Genomic DNA, 25,326 nt, shown 5'->3' with positions numbered 1-25,326 from the left:
TACAAATCTGTGCTTACCATGTAACTTTTGACACGAATAGACACTAGCAACGCTGGTAACTTTAGGAAACAGCCAATTTCAACAGATGATGCAAGGTTATGTTTTCATATAAATAAATGTCGATATCACGGGTAACTATGCATTTGTTGGATCGGAAGGCAGATCTGCAGAGTGAACGCGGTCGTACCAAACGCTCAAAGTAAGTTACTAATATAGTCATGAAAGAACGTAGCCTAGTAAAAATGTAGTAAGACTAAGACATTAGCCTAACTTAGCTTACTGTGTAGGCCCTATACTGTAAGTAAACTAACAGTAACACAAATAACGGGTCACACTAATTAGCGTCAACTCACGACAACTCACGACAACTCAAGACAACTCAAGACAACAGGTTTAAAATACCATCAAATACCATCAAATACAATTGATGTTATCAGAGTATATCTGGAAACACGTTTAAAAGTGACTGGAACCAGCGTGCATACAGATCTTTCACGGGAAAAATGTTTTTGTCGTAAAAATCGCCAACTTTTTTCTAACGTTGAATTGGACGACGTGATGCCATTGCGCTTGCGCAATGACATTGGACCGAACCATGTCACTACAGGTAAGTGTAATTTTTCAATAACATATGTAAATTACAATGGAAAAACAATAAGTATTCATTATTTTAAAAACATTCAATGATTTGACGGAGAGAATAATAAAACCGGGCAAGATGATAGTAAGCAAGACTCTGTAAAATTAATAATAACATATGTAAATTAAAATGGAAAAATAATAAGAAGTATTCATTATTTTAAAACATTAAATAATTTGATTTGGAGTTCATTCACCATACTTTGGTGCTTTATTACTACGACAACCCACCTTACCGACACTGTACACAAGGTACTTTCCAAACCTAGCACAAACCCACCCATATTATAATGGTTCGGTCCGATGGCATTGCGCAATCGCAATAGCATCACGTCGTCTAATTCAACGTTAGGAAAAAGTTGGCGATTTTTACGACAAAAACATTTTTTCCCGTGAAAGATCTGTATGCACGCTGGTTCCAGTCACTTTTAAACGTGTTTCCAGATATACTCTGATAACATCAATTGTATTTGATGTTATTTTAAACCTGTTGTCTTGAGTTGTCTTGAGTTGTCGTGAGTTGTCGTGAGTTGACGCTAATTAGTGTGACCGCAAATAACAGTAATGCCCTAGCTACTGTAGCTGTAACTTTGTAAGCTATTTTTTAAATTGTACCATTACTACCCTGGCATTAGGTAAAAATACAACCAAGATCGAGGCTAGGCTTGTAGAAGGCCATCGCAGTTTTTTTTTCCTTTTTTCATGGGGAACCCAAAAGGAAGAAGTGGATATGTGCAGAAAACACAATCGTTTGTTTTAAATTTTAGCATGGAAATTTGCATTACACTAGGCTAAGCTGTAATGGATGTAGTGTTTTAACCCAAAATGTAAAACAGATCAAATTTTGGGATATTTCCGACACAACGCAGCTTCTACAGGATGCATCTTCAAAATCTACTGTAGCCCTGTAGGATTTTTTGTTTCCTTCAGATTTTGATGAAAAGTTCAGGAATTGTTATTATTTACATATTTTTCTGTTTCCTTGCAAGGATGAACACATTTTTTCCTGATTTATTGAGATATTCAACTGAACTAACCACAGGGTGATGTCCTACTGTCATGCCATTTAGTCTAGTCTAGCAACAGTTTATTTGCCTAATGTGGATCCTCAAAATGTTGACTACCGGCCCATTGCATTTTTTTTAGACCTAGATGGGAGTCCACATCCAAAGAAAGCCTTTACATGGTAATGTCACATGGAATATAATGAGCAGAGGTTGCCCTGATTGCCCACTTAAACTAGTATCTCCTCATCCACCCTCCCTTGCTCTCTGCACATTACTGTTTTGGTCAAGACATTTGCAAAGCAAGAAATTATCAAAAAGTGGATGTTAGTGAGATGCTGTTGTAAGTGTATAATGTTTGATTTACTTGTTGGCTGAATGAATTGATCTTCCTGAAATTTCTAAACCTCCTTGCGATGTCCTTAAAGGCATTGAAGACTCTCCCCAGCGTGCCGCCAAACCTATAAAAAGTTAACTTTCCATTGCTTGCAAGTGAAGTTTTCTCTTGTCGCTACAAAATGCAGACAGTAATGAAACGTGATACCTTGTTATCTTTAGCTGGACCTGAGATGTCCATTGCTGTATCGTTTGTTCACTGTGCTGTGGGTATTGACCGCAGCTGTATCAGCCTGTATGTACTGACTGTACACTAGTGTCTAATTACCAAAGGTAGCAAGCTGTGTGTGTATTTTCTGGTGGTGTCTAACACTTCTGTTACACCTCATTCGAAACAAGGTCAGAATACTGGCATTAGACGTTTCTTTTTGCGTGAGTCTTCACACCCTTTAATTTTACAATCATTGAAATAATCAAATTGTTTATCGTTGTAAACAGGGAGATGATTCTTTATGAGCCGGTCTTGGATCGTTTACGAACAGAACTTGGAACTTGACAGACAACTATACCTACAGCACAAGAACAATGCCTGGACAAAACAGGAGAAATTATCAACGGAGGGGCAGGAATCAGCATGGGAGAGGTAACATCCTTGATGTGTCTTTTTAAGAAGTTTATAGAGTTGTATATGATTCACATCAAGCAAGAGATAACTTGGTACATATAGACTAACTTGCAATATAATGATCTTCTTTTTAATTTAGACAACCAGGCAAACACCCCAGAGACAGCTAGTTTAATGAAAGATGTTCAGGCAGACAGCAGTCAGCTGGAGAAAATCACCAAAATTGCTGTAAGTATTCACTATTTCTATTTACTACTGTACATACAATCTGTACATACTACTCTATGTTCATACTGTACATAGCACAGACAATCAGCCACAATGCTGTAAGTATTCACTATTTCTATTTACTACTGTACATACAATCTGTACATGTACTACTCTATGTTCATACAGTACATAGCACAGGCAATCAACCAAAATGCTGTAAGTATTCACTATTTCTATTTACTACTGTACATACAATCTGTACATGTACTACTCTATGTTCATACAGTACATAGCACAGGCAATCAACCAAAATGCTGTAAGTATTCACTATTTCTATTTACTACTGTACATACAATCTGTACATACTACTCTATGTTCATACTGTACATAGCACAGGCAATCAACCAAAATGCTGTAAGTATTCACTATTTCTATTTACTACTGTACATACAATCTGTACATGTACTACTCTATGTTCATACTGTATAAAGCACAGGCAATCAACCAAAATGCTGTAAGTATTCACTATTTCTATTTACTACTGTACATACAATCTGTACATACTACTCTATGTTCATACTGTACATAGCACAGGCAATCAACCAAAATGCTGTAAGTATTCACTATTTCTATTTACTACTGCACATACAATCTGTACATACTACTCTATGTTCATACTTTACATAGCACAGTAAGATGGCCAAGCAAGCAGTCATGTGGAATGGCACATCATTTTCTTGGACTGCTAGGTATCCGGCCATTAGGTTTCAGACCACTTAGTTTTGGACCACAAGGTATCAGACCACTTGGTCAGTTTTCAACAGCATCTGTTCATAGCAGACAAACACAAGGTACCATTTTGTCTGGATAGAGCTTGTACTAATCTGTAGTTACATTGAAAGATCTCTCAAATAACCTTCTCTTCTTGTTATACAGAAGGAAAAACCACACCTGTTGTTTACCAACACGGTTGGATTTGCATTACATTATGATTCACAAGAATCCATCCACAATGGCTATTGGGCTACTCTGTTTGCACTGCTCAAGTCTGGCTATGACATCTCCAGTGGTAAGACTACTTTCTAATCTTGCTGTTTCCAACAATAACCCTATTTCATATCCATGGATACAAATATTCAAGCCAAGAATTGACTTTCCTGTGTTACTATCTCTGGTTTAACACTGTCTTTGTCATTAAAGAATTTGGCTAGTACAGTAAACAGAGGAGAATTGTTCATTTTATGGAACTAGGTGTATTAGACCAATTAATGCAAAATTAAGTATATTTGATGGGAGTAATAACTTAAATTTACTACAAGCAGTGATAGGGCTAAGTGTATTTAAATAGCATGTGGGCTGTGAGATATACTGTCAAAGTGATTACAAACAAGCCTGTGTCCATGTTCACTTGCTCCTAATCAATTATAAGTTGCTCATACTTTACAGCAGGGCTGGTAACTGGAGTTTAGTGGTTTGACTTTTGAAGTTTATATTTCTTGTGACCTCTGTCTATATGTTTATTCTCCATCAGCTTTAGTTTGTGATTTTGTCGTATTTTATAACCTCTAGGCAACAAGGCTTTAATTTTGGCAGCAGCCTGGGCCCACAAAGACCACAAGATGGCTGAACGTCTTCTCTCTTACAAGGAGCAGTTTGGTCTCGTCGAAGTGGTTAAGGCGCTGAACCTCTTGGATTCAGGGCGAAAAATCAGAGAATGGGAGAAGAAAATGAAGAGAATGGAACTGCAGAAGGGAAAACCCAAGAAAAGTAAACTTAGTAAATGCAAGCAGAACATTGAAAACCTCAAGGCTGTCCAGCCAAAGGTAATCCATTCATGTTATCATTTATTACATATTTCTGTATCTCCTTGTATTTGCCTTGTGACACTCTCTTTATCTAAAAGTTGTTATATTTATGTCCATATTTATTTATATCCATATTGAGTATTATGTTATGGCATGAAAATACTTGTAACCCTATAGATCTTGTTCAGCATTCAGAATGCAATTTGATGACTTAAAATCTTAAATTTATTTCATAATAATTTGGCTTTAAATCTATAGGTTGGATCAGTCAGTGGGGCTCTCATCAGACATGTCAAGAATTGGGTGCAGCAGCAAACATCCAAGGAATTGGAATATTTTGCTTTGTTCTACCCCAAGGAGTCCTGGAAGAAACTAGCTGATATCTGCCACCTCAACCCGCAGAAGGTACAGTAAGAGCATCGGTCTGGGAGACAATTTGAATGAATGACTGATTTAAGAGCAAATAGTGTATGGAGATATGCTACAAAACCCACAGAAAAAGGGCTTAGTACTCCACAGTAGAGATGATCTTCATAGATTCACTAGTTTACACTCAAAAAGAACATTGTATCATAAAATAAATGTGTGATGAGTATCAAGACACTAGCATTTATAAAACTTGCTTCTGTATCAAGGTTGGTGCCATGCTTAAATTGTTCAGTTTGGTCCACAGGGACAAGAAGGGGTGGGCAGGAGCTGGGGTATTTGGAACTTTAAGTTACATCCCCAAATTATCCATGAGCAGTATTCTCTAGAATTATTATGATTGCAGTATTTAAACGTCAAATTCTATGTGACATTACACACTGGACTCTCTCTACAGGCAGCTATTAAAAACCATCTGTGTGATATATTGATGATGAAATCATTAGAGGCAGACTTTAGGGATAAAAATGTAATTTTGAAATATTGTAGACTTTTAATAGATACTGCTCCCAATTAAGGCTATAAATATTTTTTTTTAAATTTTCAAGTGTCTTTAAACATTCAAGGCTCATCAATAAAGAGACTGAACTACCCAGTTCAACACACAGCTTTTATGGTCTCAGATAAAATGTTTGTCAAGGACAGATGGTGTTGATTGCATTGGAGAGTGCTCTGTCGTTTACATGAAGCTAAAAGCACATATATTGATTGAGTCATTAGAAAGTGTACACCAATGGATTAATATTAACATTTAGCACTGCACAGAGCAGCAATGTCATCAGCAATTTAGTCTTAAAGGAGCATTCCAGATATTTAGTATATTTTAAAAGTGAAACAATTGAAACCTAAACAGTTGTAGAAACCTTACTAGCAATTAGTTTATTTTTATTTTTTCTTGGACTCTGACATATGAAGATTACATTGCTACATAATATCACCCATGAATGTACTCAATGACAATGGGAAGCCTAATTTAATCTTGTCCAATAATGTTTGGCTTGCCAATCTCATCCATAAAATGTGTTATTTCTTTTCACCTTGATAGGATTTCTCCTCCATTCCCTGGTTCCTCCCATTTTGCTTTGGAGAGGAGGCACCTGACACCAGCTTGGTCAAGAAATGCAGCCTGATCAATAAAGACAACGTTAACGAACTCATCTTGGGGACTGATGTTCCATACTCTCACATAAAGAGTCTGGCTGGTGAATTGAACAAGGAGAGTAAGACACGCATTGCAACCTACACAGAGAGTTTAAGCACTGTTTTGTGGTAAGTTAGTAATTTTAAGAATGGTGTTGAAAATGTGGTGTTAGGGAAACAAAACATGGTGTGAGACTGCACATATTGTGGTGGCAACAACATGTTGTCTGTGAGACAATCTTTAGTACACAGGTTTCAGAAAAGCAAGTTCTTTAGCCCCATTAGTCTTAAAGCAAGATTTGCTTCTGAAATAGGTTGGAGCTTTGATGACTGAGGTGATGTGTGGGAACAGCACAGAAATTGTTTTGGGGATTTATTAGAACATGCCAGCTTTTACTACATATAGAATTCGTTTCTAATACTACCATCTTGCTATATTTGATCTTGCATTGACTACTTCTCCATTCTCCGGTCATACAGAGGGGATATTTGGGCCCTTGTGCTCCCTTCCCCTCTCCTATCTTGCTATTAAAGCTGGCTGTACAACTACAGTACAGGGGGAGAGGGGGTATTTGGGCCCTTGTGCTCCCTTCCCCTCTCCTATCTTGCTAAGCTGGCTGTACCACTACAGTACAAGGTAACATTAGCAACACTCTTTACTTTGCCAGGAACTATGAAGACTTATCATGCCCTGAGGTTGATAGTGTTATCAATGAGCGACTAGAAGGGGGAGAAGAGGTTGACTTGACATACGGTAAATTGATGGAGAGGTTACTGATGCTAGCTATGAAGGCTAAAGGCACAGAGCAAGTACCATTTATGGCAGCCTTGATGGACCAGGCCGAGAAAGGTCTGAAAAATATCAGGTAAGCAGAAAGAACAGAAGAAAATCACAACTTTCAGATCTTTTAGGATGCTAGACATGTTTTATGAATCCACTTAAAGACTGGTTCCATTATATTAACAATTGCCAAACATATTGCAATCCATCCCAGATACAAACACTTGTTTGAAATGTTTTTTTTTGCTTTCTATAAAAATGTTTGTGTTTTACTGTTTTGCCTTGGTGCTCTTTGTTAAACTGCCTTGTTTAGGAAGATAAACTCTTTTTCCCTCCCCCATCTCTGAAATGATTCACTCATATTTATTTCTGCCATAACTACAGCATTACAAAAGTTATAATTAACCATTCTTTTCCTATCTCAGTGTTTCACTGAAAGCACCAGTTGCAGTACTTGGTGACAGGTCGCCCTCTATGAACGTTGCTATCAGAACCAGCACCATCATTGCAAGTTTAGTCGCTAACATCACACAGGCCAAACTGTCATTCTTTGCGTCCGAGAATTATGATATTGAAGAAGTTCCAAAGACAGTGAAAGAGGTAAATTGGGTTGATGATGCAAAACATGCTGTCAAATTTTAACTTATCAGCAGCTTGCAGAGTTTGTTGGGAGGATGGTTTATATCTCTAAAATGATCTAATTAAGTACAAGTTTATTCTGAACATGTGACAATGGCAGACCTCCCAGCCAGTGGTGTAGGAAGGTACTTTTGAGTGGGGGGGGCTGAAGACTGATGGCCGGCCTGGGGGAGGGGTCTAAGGGGAGGGGTGTCCCCCTCCCCTTTGGAATTTTTTTGCATTTCCAGGTGACCTCAGATGCAATTTGGTGCAACATAGCATACTTCAACACCCACTCCATTTTGTAAAGAATTTTGCATTTTCACCTGGCCTTAGATGCAATTTGGTGCTTCAAATGAGATTTTTTTCTCATTTGGAAATGAAAAAGGAGTTTTCTGACTTGCGGAGCGGGGGGGCGGAACGATACTTCCGCCCCCCCCCATATTTTTCACTGGGGGGGCTGGCGACCCCCAGCCCCCCCGGTTCCTACGCACTTGCTCCCAGCAAAACCTTTAAAAAACCTTCCTTTTGCAAAAATACTCTTTAAACCCTTTAAAAACCTTTATTTTTATGATAAGTTAAGACATATTTTTAAAGGTTTAGTTTAGAGTATAAATATTGTATTCGGTCATGCTAACCATTGGCCATTACGTTTGTGTGGACAGCCAGGCATGATTCATGCAGTGATACAAAAAAAGGACTCGCAAACAACAGTAAATGTAAGTCAGGAATTTTAAATTAGGACCATAGATGATGTAAAAATGGGCATAGATGGTATGTTACATATAACTTCATTTTGGAACTTTAAAAACCTTTATTTTCATGTTTGAAGCCTTTAAAACCCTTTATTTCTTCTTTAAAAACCTTTATTTTGTTGAAGAGCTGCTGGGAGGTCTGAAATGGTTTAATGAGCCGAGTGTTTTTAATTTGGTGATAATTAACATTCTTTTGTTCTCGATCCTTTTATCATATTTATGTTTTAGCTTTAAGTGGTTTTTATTATATTAATAACATACTCTGTTTTTATTGGGCTTATTATATTAATAACATATTCTTCGTTCTTATCAGTTTCATCATATTTATAATGAACACATTCTCTTGTTGTATCGGTTTTATCATATTTATAATTTACAAGTTCTTTGTATTGGTTCTATTATTTCATAATGTACAGATTCTTTTTGTCTAATTGGTTTATCAAATCATTTCAACAGGTTCTTAAATTGGCTACCACCCTTCAGACTACTGGAGCCACAGCCCCAGCTGCCAGCCTGCTGCCATACTATGAAAGAAAAGAGGTTGTACAAACATTCGTAGTTGTCACAGATGAGGTGGAAAATACAGTGGACAAGAAAGGGAACTTGTAAGAGACATTTCATATGACATTTCAAACTACTGTACTTGATTCTGGCATGTTCAACTGTATTTAGCATTTATTAGGTCCTAGTGTATGGTCACTACTAACTTGAAGAGACCAGGGTCATCTGTTGTGTCGATAATATTCTACAAAAGTCCACCCTTCTTCTCCTTACTGCCAGAAGAAATATGAGTTGAACAGAATATTATTAACTGCATTAACTTCTAGAAGGTGTAAAAAATAGGAAAAAATATACAGACAAATTTACAAAGTAATACAAATAATTGTGTTTTAGCGGAGTTTATATAACTGTTCCCCCCCCCAAAAAAAATACAATGCCTTTGAAGTCTGTAGTGTCCAATAGACTGGCCAACAGTACCATGAAGCATGTAGCTCATGCAGTTTGAAGAGATGTGTGTCCTGTACTCAATTCAGTCAACTCTAGTTTTTTTCTTTCAGGTTTGGAGCCCTTTTTGAAAAGTACCACAAAGAAGTCCACCCTGCAGATCTAGTGTTTGTATCCTTCCTCTCTCAAAACAGCGACGGTAGGATGGTGCCCGAGTTAGAGAGGAAGGGGTTCTCTCCTCTGAGATTCAAATTTGATTCAGCCAGGCCAGACTTGACCAAGTTGGATGCCATGTTGGCAGTGCTGTCTCTGGAAACTGAGGAATTTAAAGCTGAAGTGAAACGGGGAACAGACCAACTGGCAGCTGAGAAATTAATGTGTAATAATGAGAGGGCGCCCTCTGTCAATGAGGAGCTGCCAGTCGAGAATCTGTCGTTAGACAGTCCGGAAGAAAGAAATTTATATCCAGGAGCCTGAGATTTAAAAAAGTAATACAGAGCTAATTAAAGAAAGGAAATTGATCCAAAGTATAAATAATATCAAGTGACTTTTTCCAGGCACACTTGAAGGGTGATTTCAATTGTGGAGGGAGGGAACCTTAATTGAATCAATGAAAAATAATAAGAAAGACAGTTTGATCAGTTGTCCATGTATGACATCACAAGTTATTGTGCAACTTATCCATATTACTTTAAAAAAAAAATGTATCAGCAGTACACTCTATCAGATGGGAGTTTGGCCACTGTGTTTAATTGTTCTTTGCTGTATATTATGTAGGATTTTACAGTATTTTACCCATCTTTACTACTTTCTTTTATAATATATTGCAACTTATCCATATAACTGAAAATATTTCTCATCAGTTCAAGCTAGTAGGTGGGAGATTGGCCACTGTGTTTCATTGTTCTTTGCTGTATATTATGTAGGATTTAACATTTTTTTCCCATCTTTAATACTTTGCATACTTTCTTTTATATTATATTGCAACTTATCCATATTACTTTAAAAAAATGTATCAGCAGTACAATCTATCAGATGGGAGTTGGCCACTGTGTTTAATTGTTCTTTGCTGTATATTATGTAGGATTTAACAATATTTTCCCCATCTTTACTACTTTCTTTTATAATATATTGCAACTTATCCATATAACTGAAAATATTTCTCATCAGTTCAAGCTAGTAGGCGGGAGATTGGCCACTGTGTTTAATTGTTCTTTGCTGTATATTATGTAGTATTTTACGGTATTTTACCCATCTTTACTACTTTCTTTTATAATATATCGCAACTTATCCATATTACTTCAAAAATGACTCAGCGGTACAAGCTATCAGATGGGAATTTGGCCACTGTGTTTAATTGTTCTTTGCTGTATATTATGTAGGATTTTACAGCATTTTACCCATCTTTACTACTTTTTATACTTTCTTTTATTTTGCATATTTTGCCTTTGACAAGTTTTTCATTGACTCTGCAGAAGAATATGTCTGGTCTCAGAGAGAATTTCTCTGCAAGAATCTTTCTGGTCTCAGAGATAATCTGTCTTGAGAAAAATCTTTCTGGTCTCATAGAGAGTCTGTCTGCTAGAATCTGTCTAGTCTCAGACAATCTGTCTGCACAAGAATTTTTCTGGTTTCAGAGAGAATCTGTCTACAGAAGAATCTATCTGGTCTCAGAGAGAAATTGTCTGCAAGAATTTTTCTGGTCTCATAGAGAGTCTGTCTGCAAGAATCTGTGTGGTCTCAGACAATGTTTGCAGAAGAATCTGTGTGGTCTCAAAGAGTTTCCCCTCTGCAAGAACCTTTCTGGTCACAGAATCTGTCTGCAAGAATCTGTCTGGTCTCAGACAATGTCTGCAGAAGAATCAGTCTGTTCTCAGAGAGAATCTTTCTAGTCTCAGAGAGTGTCTGCAAGAATCTTTCTGGTCTCAGACAAACTGTCTGCTGAAGAATCTGAATTCTTGACACTATATCATGATTGGGATGCAAGCTTTTTTCTTTCAGAAACAAGTTAGTATTTCCTTTCAAACTATTTCAAAAGACATTTTCTTTATTAAATTGTCATTTTCTTCTTTCACATGACGGCATGTTAATGAATGTGTGCAATATTTCAGGGCATTCTTCTTTGAATTTAAGACATTTTTAGCATACAAATATATGCAAGTGTGCAAATACCTATATATTAAGATACATATACATGTACAAATATTGTATGCAATAGTTTAAAATATGTTTATAATGTGAATGTTATCTGTTTAGTAATAAACAGTAATATGTTATGTAGTTAGTAGTGGTAAACAAATAAATTTGAGTAATCGGATGTTAGATTAGTTCTTAATTATCTTTAATAAGGGTAAATTTGAACTTGGCTTTATCTAGAATAGAGAGCCTAATGGCTTCCTTGTGGATAAAAAAAAAAGAAGTAAAACAGGTAAAAAAAACAGCAAACTTCCACTTTTTTAAATTTGATGAAGCATAATTTGTATTTTTACTTTACAAGAAAACCAAGGGCAAATTTACATGATTTCAGCTGAAAAATTTGGATGATAGCACCTTCTGCGAACTCTACTTGTTTTCCTGAGAAACAGAAAGCCCTAAACGTGAAAGGTTAATAATAATAATAATAATAGGCCACTGTGGCCGACTCAATTTCTGATATCAAAGTATTTGTGCTTTTAAATTACATGCTGTTACATAATTACTACACTCATTCATGTATATCAATAATGTGTGACCCCTCTATATCTTATTTAACGCTTTCATGAGAAAATTTTAACGAATAAAGTAGACTGGTATTATTGGATACCCTCCTGTGAACATCACAAACCACAATCAAAATCAAACTTAGAAGATAACACATCCTGATGAATCAAAGTAAGGACATAAGAAGTGAAATGGATTTACTTCGCTCCTCGCTTACCTGTCTCCTAACAACCTTAGCACCTCATTCTACTGTGCCTATAAAGACCTGGTAAAAGATAACACTGTGCGCCCTCTATGACCGGACCCCCTCGGTCACTGCCCTTCTCATATCTACCATTCAAAGTGTCATCACACGGTTGTGTTGTGTTGTGTTAATGGATGTGTTAGCTTACTACATTTAACAGCTTCCATGCTCTAGGCCATGAACTGGTTCTGGCACTCTCCTGACTGCCGATTTCTACCCTCCTGGCTAAAAGGTTACCCTTCATGGAAGCATTAGAAGTATTTATTATGACAGGTTTATGTCTGAGTATACAACAACACTAAAGCAATATAAACACCACCAATGGTTGTTTGGTTATTTACAAATGTCTTTTACATCTCCTTAATCATTTTATTCATCTTTAAGTTAAATACTGATTCTTCCACATTGTCTCTTACGTATCTTTAAGACCAATGTTAATATAACTTTATTTGCTTTGTACAAATTTCACTATCACCAACCTTATTCATTATACGAAATCAATGAGTAATAATATCGTCTGAGTACCCCATAATTGTACCAAAACACCTATCTTTACAAATCATAGACCCTTATTTTACTGATATAAAAGTACAAAGAGAAGGGAAAGGAGAATGTTGAAGTACAAAGCTGCAAATCATTAAACCTAAATTCCTGTAGTCATCAATTTATAGACACCAGTCTTATTATAAGAGAGCAAATCATTAATCCTAATTCCTGTAGGCATCAATTTATAGACACCAGTCATATTATAAGAGAGCAAATCATTAATCCTAATACCTGTAGTCATCAATTTATAGACACCAGTCTTATTACAGGAGAGCAAATCATTAAACCTAATTCCTGTAGTCATCAATTTATAGACACCAGTCTTATTACAGGAGAGCAAATCATTAAACCTAATTCCTGTAGTCATCAATTTATAGATTCCAGTCTTATTATAGAAGAGCAAATCATTGAAACAAATTCCTGTAGTCATCAATTTATAGACACCAGTCTTAATATAGGAGAGCAAATCATTAACCTAATTCCTGTAGTCATCAATTTATAGACACCAGTCTTATTATAAGAGAGCAAATCATTAAACCTAATTCCTGTAGTCATTAATTTATAGACACCAGTCTTATTATAAGAGAGCAAATCATTAAACATAATTACCAGTCTTATTATAAGAGAGCAAATCATAAACCTAATTCCTGTAGTCATCACATTGTAGACACCAGTCTTATTATAGGAGAGCAAATCATTAATCCTAATACCTGTAGTCATCAATTTATAGACACCAGTCATATTATAAGAGAGCAAATCATAAACCTAATTCCTGTAGTCATCACATTGTAGACACCAGTCTTATTATAGGAGAGCAAATCATTAACCTAATACCTGTAGTCATCAATTTATAGACACCAGTCATATTATAAGAGAGCAAATCATAAACCTAATTCCTGTAGTCATCACATTGTAGACACCAGTCTTATTATAGGAGAGCAAATCATTAACCTAATTCCTGTTGTCATCAATTAAACACACCAGTCTTATTATAAGAGAGCAAATCATTAAACATAATTACCAGTCTTATTATAAGAGAGCAAATCATGAACCTAATATCTGTAGTCTTAAAACATTAATATAAAATAATATAGAATAGTGGACTCCACATCTTGTGCTATTTATAATAAAAGGATTATGTGATTGAGACTCACTAAAATGACTTAATACCCTGTAACATGGTGATATCCTTTAATTAATGGAAGAAAAAGATCACTTAAAAGAAATAACAAGACATCAGTACACACAATATGAAGATATAAATCAGGATCAAACTGACAATGAGGTGGAGGGGGAGGGGGGAGCCCACTGTGGGTGTTCTTTGTGGTCGTCCTCCAGCTCACGCATCACATCCATCTCTTGATCGACCAAACTACTCATTCTAAACACTTTCTAATCACTAAACATCACACACTATCCAAAGGATCATTTATTTACAAACAATATTCAATATTAACCTCATATATATATTTTGCATCAGATGGTAACATTGCAGCATTTTGAACAAGGTTTGTGATATGCACACACATATCTGAATAACCAATTAATTATTCTATCATTTAACCATTTGATATCGCTTAAATCTGTCGACTAGCTTAAATATTAATTATTTTTTCAGGAATACATTGTTAAGCCACCAGTTGTACAGTTCCTCAGTCTGTAGCTGTGGTACGATATACCTCACATCATACTTGGGCCAGAAATCTGGGTAGAGCTTAGAGGCCTGGGTACCCAGGACATCCACGATCTTGCGGTTCATATGAGCAAAACTGAAAAAAAAAAAAGTGGTTGGTTGTTGTTTTATTTGTCCTCAAGAAACTAATGAAGATTCATATTTTGGCAAAGTAATGATAATATATATAGCAAATGGTCTAGAATGTATATTTAATGCACACTTCAGCTCCAGTATCCCATATCAAGATTACTATCATCTTGTGGTACTCTGTTTCTTAAAAGTAACTTGCATTTAGTGGGTACATAACAAATGACCAAACATCTCATAACTTGGGTTGGTATATTAAACCTAACACAGAAATCTTAACCTGAAAGTTTGCTGTTTGAGAGTACCAAATAATTTATTTCACTAATAGTTTGGTGATACCAAAACTTCTGTGAATATTGGCAGTGATATTATATCATATAATTATAGTAATATAAATTATATAATTATAATTATATATTTATAATTATATATGTATAATTAAAGCTACCAGCTACCAAGCAGAAAGAACCTGTCTTTACTTTTCCCATTTTTCCCCATAAAATGTGAGGAAAGTATGATGTAGTTTGTTTTTTTTTAAGCAAAGGTTCAAGTATTATTGCTTGAAAGATAAATAGTACAGGGTTGTTACTGCTTGAACAATAGTGTAGAGAGGTAGCACAGCAATAATGACCCTGATGACCTTTGACCTCCCACTCATGAAACACCACATTTAATGTTCAAATTCATTACAACCTGAAAAATTTCACAATTCATACAAAAGCCTTTGGTGAATATCCATTCATTTTTAATAAGCAGTATTGATTGAAAAATGACAGTATTGATTGAAAAATGACAGTTTTAAAAATTTGGTTAACAATTTTCTGAATATGTCAAAGGGACCACACATTCTTTTTTTCAAAATTCAGGTTTTGTAACAAATAGAAGTATGTTGAAGTTAACATTCAGATTCCTGTTTTGTTGTTATAAACTCAAACTGAACATACTACAGAAGGAGTGGAAGCTGTTTTATTTATTTCCATCTTTTTATAATCAATGCTTTTAGATAAATTATAAAATTATCGAACTTATTTACATGAGATAAGTTCTACCCAGAGTAAAAGAGACAATTTCAAATATGCTTTATACCAAAGATTATATTGCTTTGTCTGTAAAGCAAGCATGAGTCGGTTGGAAGACAAGATTTTAAATTGTCAACTGACGAGGCAGTTATATTTGCTGGCTGATTATTATTGCAGAGAATTTTATCACATTGATGAAGATTTACCTTGGGGACTGAAATACATTTGATGCTGTGACAACGAAAAATTTAAACCAATCAAATTAAGATGGATGAAAGGCTTGCTCATTACTTTCCTCCCAGATTTGCCCATTTTTAATACAAAAGCTTTATAATTATAATAATTATATCATAATTAATTAATTATAATAAAATATTGTTATACTTTACTAGAAGAAAGGACCAATTACAGTGCTAGTATTGTTTCTAAAGCTTTAGAGGTATTCAATGTATTCTGCTTCAACTGATGATAAAAATCTAAATTGCTAATTTAAGGTTTCAGAGATGATAAGACTAGCTCATCAGTGCTGGCCCAATGTTTATGTAATCCGTTGTTTTATAACTTCTAATAACTCGACCCAAACATGTTCTTTTAACTTCATAGAAACAAGAGAGCACCCTTTGAAGATATTCAACACCAGTTTGAAAATCTTGGTCATTTGAGGACATAACAGTCACTTGACATAATAGTCATTTGAGGTCATAACAGTGTTTTCCATTCAATTTTATGTTGCATCTGAGGACCTTCACTTGTTTAAAGGTTAAAAGTGTTATAGAAATACAACCTGCACTGATGGCAGTTTGCAGTTTTAATGGTCTTCAACATATCAATTTCATTTTGTGCCTAAAGTTATCCTTTCAGATCAGTCATGAAATACCAATTGGAAAGAATGCTGTCCTTTTTATAATTGAGAATGACATAAAAATGAATTCTTACTAGTTGCCAGTGACTCTGAGAAGGAACTGCCAGTAGGCTGGTCTGATGGTATGAGGCTCAAATACGGACTGTATATGAGAAGGAAAGAATAGGTAAACAAACACATTAGAAATTGTGATGTATCGCAGTATGAATACACTAGTCATTCTACATCTCAGTATGAATATATTATGGTCATTGTACATCTCAGTATGAATACACTACTGTCATTGTACATCTCAGTATGAACTACCTGTCATTCTACATCTCAGTATGAATACACTACTGTCATTCTACATCTCAGTATGAATACACTACTGTCATTCTACATCTCAGTATGAATACACTACTGTCATTCTACATCTCAGTATGAATACACTACTGTCATTCTACATCTCAGTACGAATATACTGTCATTCTACATCTCAGAATGAATACACTAGTCATTCTACATCTCAGTATGAATACACTACTGTCATTCTACATCTCAGTATGAATACAATACTGTCATTCTACATCTCAGTATGAATACACTACCCCCATTCTACATCTCAGTATGAATACACTACTGTCATTCTACATCTCAGTATGAATACACTACTGTCATTCTACATCTCAGTATGAATACACTACTGTCATTCTACATCTCAGTATGAATACACTACTGTCATTCTACATCTCAGTATGAATACACTACTGTCATTCTACATCTCAGTATGAATACACTACTGTCATTCTACATCTCAGTATGAATACACTACTGTCATTCTACATCTCAGTATGAATACACTACTGTCATTCTACATCTCAGTATGAATACACTACCGTCATTCTACATCTCAGTATGAATACACTACCGTCATTCTACATCTCAGTATGAATACACTACCGCCATTCTATATCTCAGTATGAATACACTACTGTCATTTTACATCCAGTATGAATATACTGTAATTGTACATCTCAGTATGAATATACTGTCATTCTACATCTCAGTATGAATACACTACTGTCATTCTACATCTCAGTATGAATACACTACCGCCATTCTACATATGTTTTGTGTAGTTCTGTGCATTACATACTAATCCCTTCTCCCACTCACAGCATGTAATATAGTAGACGTTGACAGGGTGTACAGAATCCGATCTCCTCCGGGGATAGGTGGTACGTATCCATTCTTTTGGGCAAAGAAAAATAGGTTCTGCAAAAAGAAAGACGGCAACATCTTAAAGACAAAATATTCTGGCAAATTACTTGAACAGAGTTGAAAGAGGTGTTGAGGGGAGGAGGTGCAGGTGAGTAAAGGGAAGGGGTTAGGAGAATGAAAATATGGCATCATAGAGTCATGCTTTGGTAGATTCCTAGACAAGTTATATACAGGAGGCAGATTCACAAGTATCAAGTCAATGTTAGGTAGCACACAGGTGTATTTTGTAATATCTTCCAGTATTTTAATTTATGAGAGCAAGTAGGACTTGGTTTGTACAAAATCAAAACAATATATATGCACCAGATAGAACACTTGGACTCTTTCTATAACATAATCATGCCTGAAAATAAGAACTGAAGGGGATGGGGGGAGGGGGAATGAGTGTCCACACTCCCCTGGAGAGGTAGGGGTAGTCCCAGGACACAAACGTGCAATCAAGATGCTAAATGATGGGAGTGGGAGGTAAGGGGGTAGGGATTAGATTGAGGCAGGCAGGATGGTTCTATGAATACATACCTCTATCACTCTGCTGGCAAAGTATAGAGCAATAGCATTACTGCGGTAGGCAACACTGGAGAGGCCTGAAAGAAAGCCTGATATCGAGAAAAAAATGAAGATCATTCCATCGTATCATGAAATAAATACAGAAACAAATGATTGCCATTGAAATATCAGAAATGATTTACGAACTGCTCCCAAGCAAGTCAGGAACTATGATATTGAGAGTTAAACCAGTAAACAGACAGATACGCTTGGTTATGAGCCAGATCGACTTCAAAGTTGTGGCAATTTATGTGAGATCTCAACAAATTGTAATGAAATTTTGTGTCTGCTACATGTTGAAAGCTTACAGACACTTCCCACAAAGCCTGTTGTTTATAGCTATGTATACAAGTTTAGCTTATGTCTCCCCAAATCCATGCTTTAATTAAGGTGAATTAGTAAGGTTTCTTCCATTAGGACCCAATGCATGGTCAGAGTGACAGACCTGTTCGAGACGTGCAAGACACAGCTCCTGCAGGTAAATTGGAACTTCTTTATTTGTTTTGTATGAAGAAAAATAGACAATTGAGCAAATTAAAGTAACAAATGAGGTTGAAGACAAGCAGTTCAAAAATTTGGAAGCTGTAAGAGAGAAAGGAGCTACTTAGGAAAAATAATGGGAGGTTGCCCCAGACCTGGCAAACCCACCCTGTCGGGATGTACCCTTAAGCTAAGAAAAAATAAAAATAAAAAATTAGGACCCAACATGTTTACCTGCCAACTCTTATGGATTTACCACTAGACTCACGGCTTTGTGTATCGTCTCCTGGTGGGATATCATTTGCAGATATGCATAATGTGCAATCTGTTTTTTTTCTAAACTTGTATTAACATGTATTAAGCTAATGACTTTACTGCTGTTACAATGATGTAATCCTACAATAAAAATTCTTTTGGAACAAGCTATCGATGGTTAAAGGCTAACTGACTTTCTAAAAGTACTAATCAAATATTTTGACCCACACTCAAGATTGCTCAACTCTTTAAGGTGGATTTAAAGACATGACATTACAAAATACAAGCAAACAGTTTTGAAAATATTAAAATGAATATTAACTTCAAAAAGCTTTCTTACCAGCAATCAAAGCATGAACTGGGCTGTCCTTGTTTCTTACCCATCTTAGGAGACACATGATCAACTAGATAATGGACAGACAAAGAAAGATCACTTTAAAATAAACAAACACAATTAGAAGAACAAAAGAAACTTCCAAAAAGTCAAGAGGTCTTAATGATTTCTTGTCGCATTTTATGCTGTGCACACAAGGTTCTTATGTATGAAGTTCATTCAATCTTTAACTTTGGAGTTATGGTTTTACAAAGTTCTTAACTGATGGTGACCTCCAATGACCTCAACAAACTCTATGAAATTCTACAGTGGTATTTTCTACTAAGATGGATCAACATATCATACAGCATATGAAATATTAGAAATATGAGAGCATTTTGATTTTCTGCTCTTTTACTCCTTCCATTCTGTATTCTGAAGTTGAAATATTAGAAACGAGCATTATTTCTCAACAGTTGCAGTGGCCAAGTTGGTAGTGCTCTGTAACTGAGAGAGTCAGACAAGCTCCATGTCCTGAGTTCAACTCCACATGACAGCATTTTTATTTTCTGCTCTTTTCCTGATTCCAATCTGAATTCTGAAGTTGAAATATTAGAAACGAGCATTAATTCTCAACAGTTGCAGTGGCCAAGTTGGTAGTGCTCTGTAACTGAGAGAGTCAGACAATCTCCATGTCTGCGGTTCAAGTCCAGTCTGAGCCTTTTACTTTTCTGTTCGATGGAAAAGGTGGAAGTATAAAGGTATTTAGTTTGTTTTGGTAAATTTTCCTGCTAATTGATACCAAACTCTCTTAACAATACAGCTTATCAACATGATGAGTTCAACCTTATTTTCAACATTGAAGAAAATGTCAAAACTGGAACTGTGGAAATTTAATACAATACGAAAAGAGAGATCTGAACTATAGGTTTCTTGTGCTTCTCCACAAGGTGGGTTTACATACCATGCTTCATGTTCATTCCTGCTTACATTTGCAGTTATCCTATTTACAAGGCTTCGAGGCTACGGCCTGTGTTGACCTCAAATGACCTTTGATCTACACCTACTTCAATAGTGATCTTGTACTTACATATGGGCATCCACATGCTAAGTTTAAAGGTTGGCAAAGCTTCAGTTTATGAGGTATCATATTTACAATGTTTCAGACTAACTTTATTTGACCTCAAATGACCTTTGACCTCCACCATTTTCAATTGAGTTCTTGTACTCAATAAGGTGGATCCACATACCAAGTATGAAGTTCAAGCACATTGTAATTTTTGAATTAGAGAGTTTACAAAGCCAAGGCATGACACACACAAACAAGCCATCACCACTGCAAAGATTTCTTAATCGGCTTTATTTACATTATTGATTTATGAAGCCAATCACAAGTCAAAAGTAGCAATTTTTTGTTATTCTTTGTTCGGTAACTGTTGATGCAATGTGAATACAAATATTGCAAAGAATTTGAACTGAAAATGATCACCTCACTTCTTGGTTGCTATAGTGACACCTGGGTGCAATGTTTTGTTTATTGCAATATTTCGTCTCAGGTTTTGCCTAATTTGCCTTATTAAGAGCACAGAAAGTGCCTTAATGAACTTACCACAATATCACACAATACTCAATTCTACAGAAATTGTTTACCAAGTTCACACCCTAATGTTTTTAGTGCACTAATAATAAGCTGACCACATTTTATAAAATCATGTAGAAAGCTAGATGTGAAGATTTTTGCACTGCCAAAGTATTTTTTGAAGACCTTCTTGGAAGTGGAGAACTTACCCGGAACAGTCCAACTAAGCCTCCCATGAAAAGACCGAGATAGACGTTGCCCTTATCAAGGAGAGACCAAGGTACACGAGCAGGTTGCTGCATAACCTTTGGAATGCTACGGAACAGGTTGAAAGCGGTCTGGATGGCGTAACCTAGACAAAATCTGGACAGGAAACCCTGAAAAAAAAGTTAAACAAAGATGAATTACTAATGCATTATTTTTGTGAAACAAAAAACCTTTGTTAAATCCAGATGCTACACACTTGTTGAAAATCTTACTACATAAAATAGAATTGGAATATCTTTCAATCCCTCCTACGACAAACTCAATGAGACACCATCTTACAACATGATAGCAGAATAAGGAAGCAGATTTTAAAAAAAAGAGCAGAATTTCATTACAGATTAGAGAACTTAAAAGTCTAAAAGAGGAAATGGAATTAGACAAAATAACCAGAAAGAGTACATTCCTAACATTAATGTTCTCTAGAATCATTTCAAGTTGGAGGAAGATGCAGATGTTTGTGTCTTTGAGTTTATACATGCCTTGAATTTTGTTAATGTTAATCAGTTTAGTTATGAAGTGACTGTCACACTGTTGCTTTCTAAAACTACATAACATTTACTGACTATCCAAAGATACAGCAGTGTGATACTTGTAATCATACTTTATTGACAATTTGAGAGGGGTAAGGGGGGGTTAAGGAGTAAGAGGGGTAAGGAGGGGTTAAGGGGTAAGGAGGGGTTAAGGGGTAAGAGGGGTAAGCGGTTGATCTGCTTAATTAGTCCTGGAAACAGAGAAACAAAGAAACGTGTTGACTAAAAGTACTAGATGGCAATAAAGATTCTTACCTCTGAGATGTAATGTACACAGCTTCCTTCGTGTTTACATAGTTGGTGACTTGGTAAATCTTTAACCCTGAAAGGGAAAACAGGATAAAGAGATTTTGATGGCCTCCCTCATGCATATTGATGAGGAACATGTATCATATTATTCATTCAAAAACAAGAGACTAAAGCTGTCAATGTTGTTACTGATGTACATCCAGACAGGGGTGCCCTGAAAACTAATAAACTTAACTTTTTTTTTCTTCTTTTGTTTTGCAAATCTTATGCCTACTTTTTATCTTTCCTGTTTTGCTTTTGGTGTACTTAAATTAACTGATTTTGCTTTCTACAGGTACCTGGTATTTTTTAAATGTTTCCTGCTAGACCTTCCCTGCCACGAAAAAATACTGAACACTAAACTTATTCTCAACATAATAACAGAAGTGTGCCCTCTAAATGACCATAGCCCCAAAAACCTGCATAATTATTACCTCTGTGAAAGAACTGCCAGAAGTCGTTTAATTTCTCGGGGTAAGTATTGAGCAATGGTTGAAAAGACTGAGCTCGATTCAGCTGGAGATGTTCCTCCTCTGAGCCCTGCCTCTTGTACGTGGGATGGAAGCTCTGAAGACCCAAACAGTGACCTGGAATGATAAATGAGAGAATTCTTGTACAGTCTTGTATGTTATAAACTCAGAACTCACCAAAGCAGAAACACATGTAAGATGAAGGAGGTAGTTTTGAATACACACACACCTTATGACTGTAGCTTCCATTCATTCAGAAGATGGTGGAATAGGCCTAGGGTAATATGTTATAAACATGTTGTGCTTTGACACTGTATCAAACTAGGTGACTCTTAACTGTAACACTGTGTATGTGGAGTGTGTCCTCCTTACTGAGGTGTACGCATCTTAAAGTACATCACTAACTTGTACCTGCACAGTGTATTCCTATAAATGAAACATGTTTTGTAAATATGTTGCAGTCTATATTGATATGAGACTGTATAATATGAGACTGCTATGAGACTGTATGAGACTGCACTATGAGACTATATGAGACTGCTATAAGACTATAATATGAGACTGCTAAAGACTACAATATGAGACTGATATGAGACTGTATAATATGAGACTGTACTATGAGACTGTATGAGACTGCACTATGAGACTATATGAGACTGCTATAAGACTATAATATGAGACTGCTAAAGACTATAATATGAGACTGATATGAGACTGTATAATATGAGACTGCTATGAGACTGTATAATATGAGACTGCTATGAGACTGTATAATATGAGATTGATATGAGACTATAATATGAGACTGCACTATGAGACTATATAAGACTGCTATGAGACTGTATAATATGAGACTGCTATGAGAGTGTATAATATGAGACTGCTATGAGACTGTATAATATGAGACTGCACTATGAGACTATATAAGACTGCTATGAGACTGTATAATATGAGACTGCTATGAGAGTGTATAATATTAGACTGCTATGAAACTGTTTAATATGAGACTGATATGAGACTGCATAATATGAGACTGCATAATATGAGACTGCTATGAGACTGTATCATATGAGACTGCTATGAGACTGTATCATATGAGACTGCTATGAGACTGTATAATATGAGACTGATATGAGACTGTATAGTATGAGACTGCACTATGAGACTATATAAGACTGCTATGAGACTGTATAATATGAGTCTGCTATGAGAGTGTATAATATGAGACTGCTATGAAACTGTTTAATATGAGACTGATATGAGACTGCATAATATGAGAATGCATAATTTGAGACTGCTATGAGACTGTATAATATGAGACTGCTATGAGACTGTATCATATGAGACTGCTATGAGACTGTATAATGTAACTATATTGCTGTCCAACAGAGAGTGCATATGGCCAACGTCAGATTGAAACTCTTCAACAAGCAGCATTTGTTTGTAATACCAGTAACACATGCCAACAAAAATAAACTCCGAACCAATCAAATTGAGACAAACCGGCCCACGAGACACCTGCTTGTTATTTGGTAGTATCCAAGGTAAGAGAGTCATGTCAATAAATTCAACAAATAAACAGGCTCTGGAATACAAGACCATCTCTTACCTTAACCGGTAGTCACATTTTTATGTCCCTACTTCAATATCATACAACAGTATCATAAACACTTCCTGTATTACTTCCCACTTGAAATGAAAGTGAACGACTATTAAAGCATCTTCAGAAAGTTAAACTGACCTTTCAGATATTTGGCATATATTCAATCAGGCATTTGTTGTGTGAAGTTGACAATACCCTCTGACTATCTTGTATTTTTTAGTAGCAGTTCTATTAGATTCTTCATCTCAAGATGCCAGGCTGTTTCCAGTATTATTACCAGGGAGGAACGAGTGACAAAAATTGACCGGTTATATCGATTTGGGAGCGGGTATATTGGCATCAAGGGTATAAGTAATCTATTTAGTAATCTATTGAGCTTCAACTGAGAGGTTTCAATCCAATTATCTGTAAATGTTACACGGTTTAGTCAGAATTATAACAACTTCAACATAATGCAAATCACAGCTATAATGTTTCATTTACTGCACGTATCAGGCAAACAGTCAAATACACAGCATACAGCAGACAGACCCTCTGAACAACACAACAATTGTGTACTACAAAACATAATCAACAGAGGTAAATGTCTGACTAGATTCCAAAAGTTAACTGACAGTCGACACCAAAGTTTAGTGTTTAGTATGTACAGAATCTGACGTCTTTGTCTAGTCTTCAATAATCATTTGAGCGATAACCTGCATAAAAAAGGTGCCTCTTTATCTGATTATAAAAGCATGGTACAAGGGAAAGGTTTACATTCAAACAACAGCATTTGCTAAATAATCAAATTAGTAAGGATTCCTCTTAACGAGATATTGCAAAGTTGACAGCTTGATATAATGTTACTGGGAAACTGTTCTTCATCTTTAGGTCCAAAATCACATCTTCATTGCATTTTATATGGCTGAGATATTAATTTTTAATATATAAATTTGAATATCACTTTTTGTGAATGCTTCTGGCAAACAGAAGAGGGGATGATGTCATCACTTCACTGTTGAAACTGTTTTTATTTTTCTGATCATATTTAACTCACTTATTTCACAGAGGAAAATAATATTTCTACATAAAGTTGCAGTTTGAATTAAAAGTTTAGTCTTGCAACAAAAGAGCCTTTTTTTGGAGTATTGAATATTTTTTGGTCCTGCATGAAGAGAACAAGTTCCTAAATATTCTCGAATGTAACCAAAACTGACCTCAGAGTTGACTGGGCGTCGTTCTGGAGTATGTCACCACTCCTGCATAAAAGAAAAAAATATATATAACAAAGTGGTAGTCACCTATAACCATAATGAACACTTCCACAACACACTCA

General features: G+C 35.7%; 2 protein-coding genes across 11 annotated transcripts in view; one reads left to right on the top strand and one right to left on the bottom strand.

The window, feature by feature from the left end:
• The first annotated feature begins 37 nt into the window (after window positions 1-37).
• On the top strand, window positions 38-11,601 carry LOC139962984 (uncharacterized). The gene is made up of 11 exons (XM_071963426.1): window positions 38-199; window positions 2,478-2,622; window positions 2,744-2,832; window positions 3,751-3,883; window positions 4,384-4,637; window positions 4,878-5,024; window positions 6,091-6,314; window positions 6,854-7,051; window positions 7,392-7,566; window positions 8,796-8,944; window positions 9,398-11,601. The coding sequence occupies exons 2-11, from the start codon at window positions 2,565-2,567 to the stop codon at window positions 9,759-9,761; spliced, it is 1,791 nt and encodes a 596-aa protein (XP_071819527.1). The 5' UTR covers window positions 38-199; window positions 2,478-2,564; the 3' UTR covers window positions 9,762-11,601.
• A 1,075-nt stretch (window positions 11,602-12,676) lies between these two features.
• LOC139962986 (transmembrane protein 135-like) overlaps window positions 12,677-25,326 on the bottom strand; it is a 55,491-nt gene continuing 42,841 nt past the window's right edge. For 2 of the 10 annotated variants that reach the window (XM_071963430.1, XM_071963429.1), the window contains exons 7-15: window positions 25,208-25,249; window positions 22,373-22,525; window positions 21,906-21,972; window positions 21,063-21,230; window positions 19,302-19,365; window positions 18,200-18,276; window positions 17,576-17,674; window positions 16,492-16,559; window positions 12,677-14,543 (exon numbers count right to left, since the gene is read on the bottom strand). In XM_071963430.1, coding sequence (XP_071819531.1) covers window positions 14,381-14,543; window positions 16,492-16,559; window positions 17,576-17,674; window positions 18,200-18,276; window positions 19,302-19,365; window positions 21,063-21,230; window positions 21,906-21,972; window positions 22,373-22,525; window positions 25,208-25,249 — 901 coding nt within the window. In that variant the 3' untranslated portion in view covers window positions 12,677-14,380. Of the gene's footprint in view, window positions 14,544-15,761; window positions 15,787-16,491; window positions 16,560-17,575; window positions 17,675-18,199; window positions 18,277-19,301; window positions 19,366-21,062; window positions 21,231-21,905; window positions 21,973-22,372; window positions 22,526-25,207; window positions 25,250-25,326 lie in introns of all 10 variants that reach the window. The other 8 variants (XR_011791412.1, XR_011791414.1, XR_011791411.1 and 5 more) reach the window with 8 other exon arrangements.

The sequence above is a fragment of the Apostichopus japonicus genome, chromosome 21 (assembly GCF_037975245.1).
Source record: "Apostichopus japonicus isolate 1M-3 chromosome 21, ASM3797524v1, whole genome shotgun sequence".
Taxonomy (NCBI): Eukaryota; Metazoa; Echinodermata; class Holothuroidea; order Aspidochirotida; family Stichopodidae; genus Apostichopus; species Apostichopus japonicus.
The sequence above is the reverse complement of the archived record's forward strand: the minus strand, read 5'-3'. Positions and strand labels throughout refer to the sequence as shown.

Bases quoted from the DNA above. Each gene is read 5' to 3' on its own strand.
- LOC139962984 (XM_071963426.1), top strand. From the start codon at position 2,565: ATGCCTGGACAAAACAGGAGAAATTATCAACGGAGGGGCAGGAATCAG. The intron at 5,025-6,090 runs GTACAGTAAGAG...TCACCTTGATAG, and splicing joins GCCACCTCAACCCGCAGAAG to GATTTCTCCTCCATTCCCTG. The intron at 7,052-7,391 runs GTAAGCAGAAAG...TTCCTATCTCAG, and splicing joins AAAGGTCTGAAAAATATCAG to TGTTTCACTGAAAGCACCAG.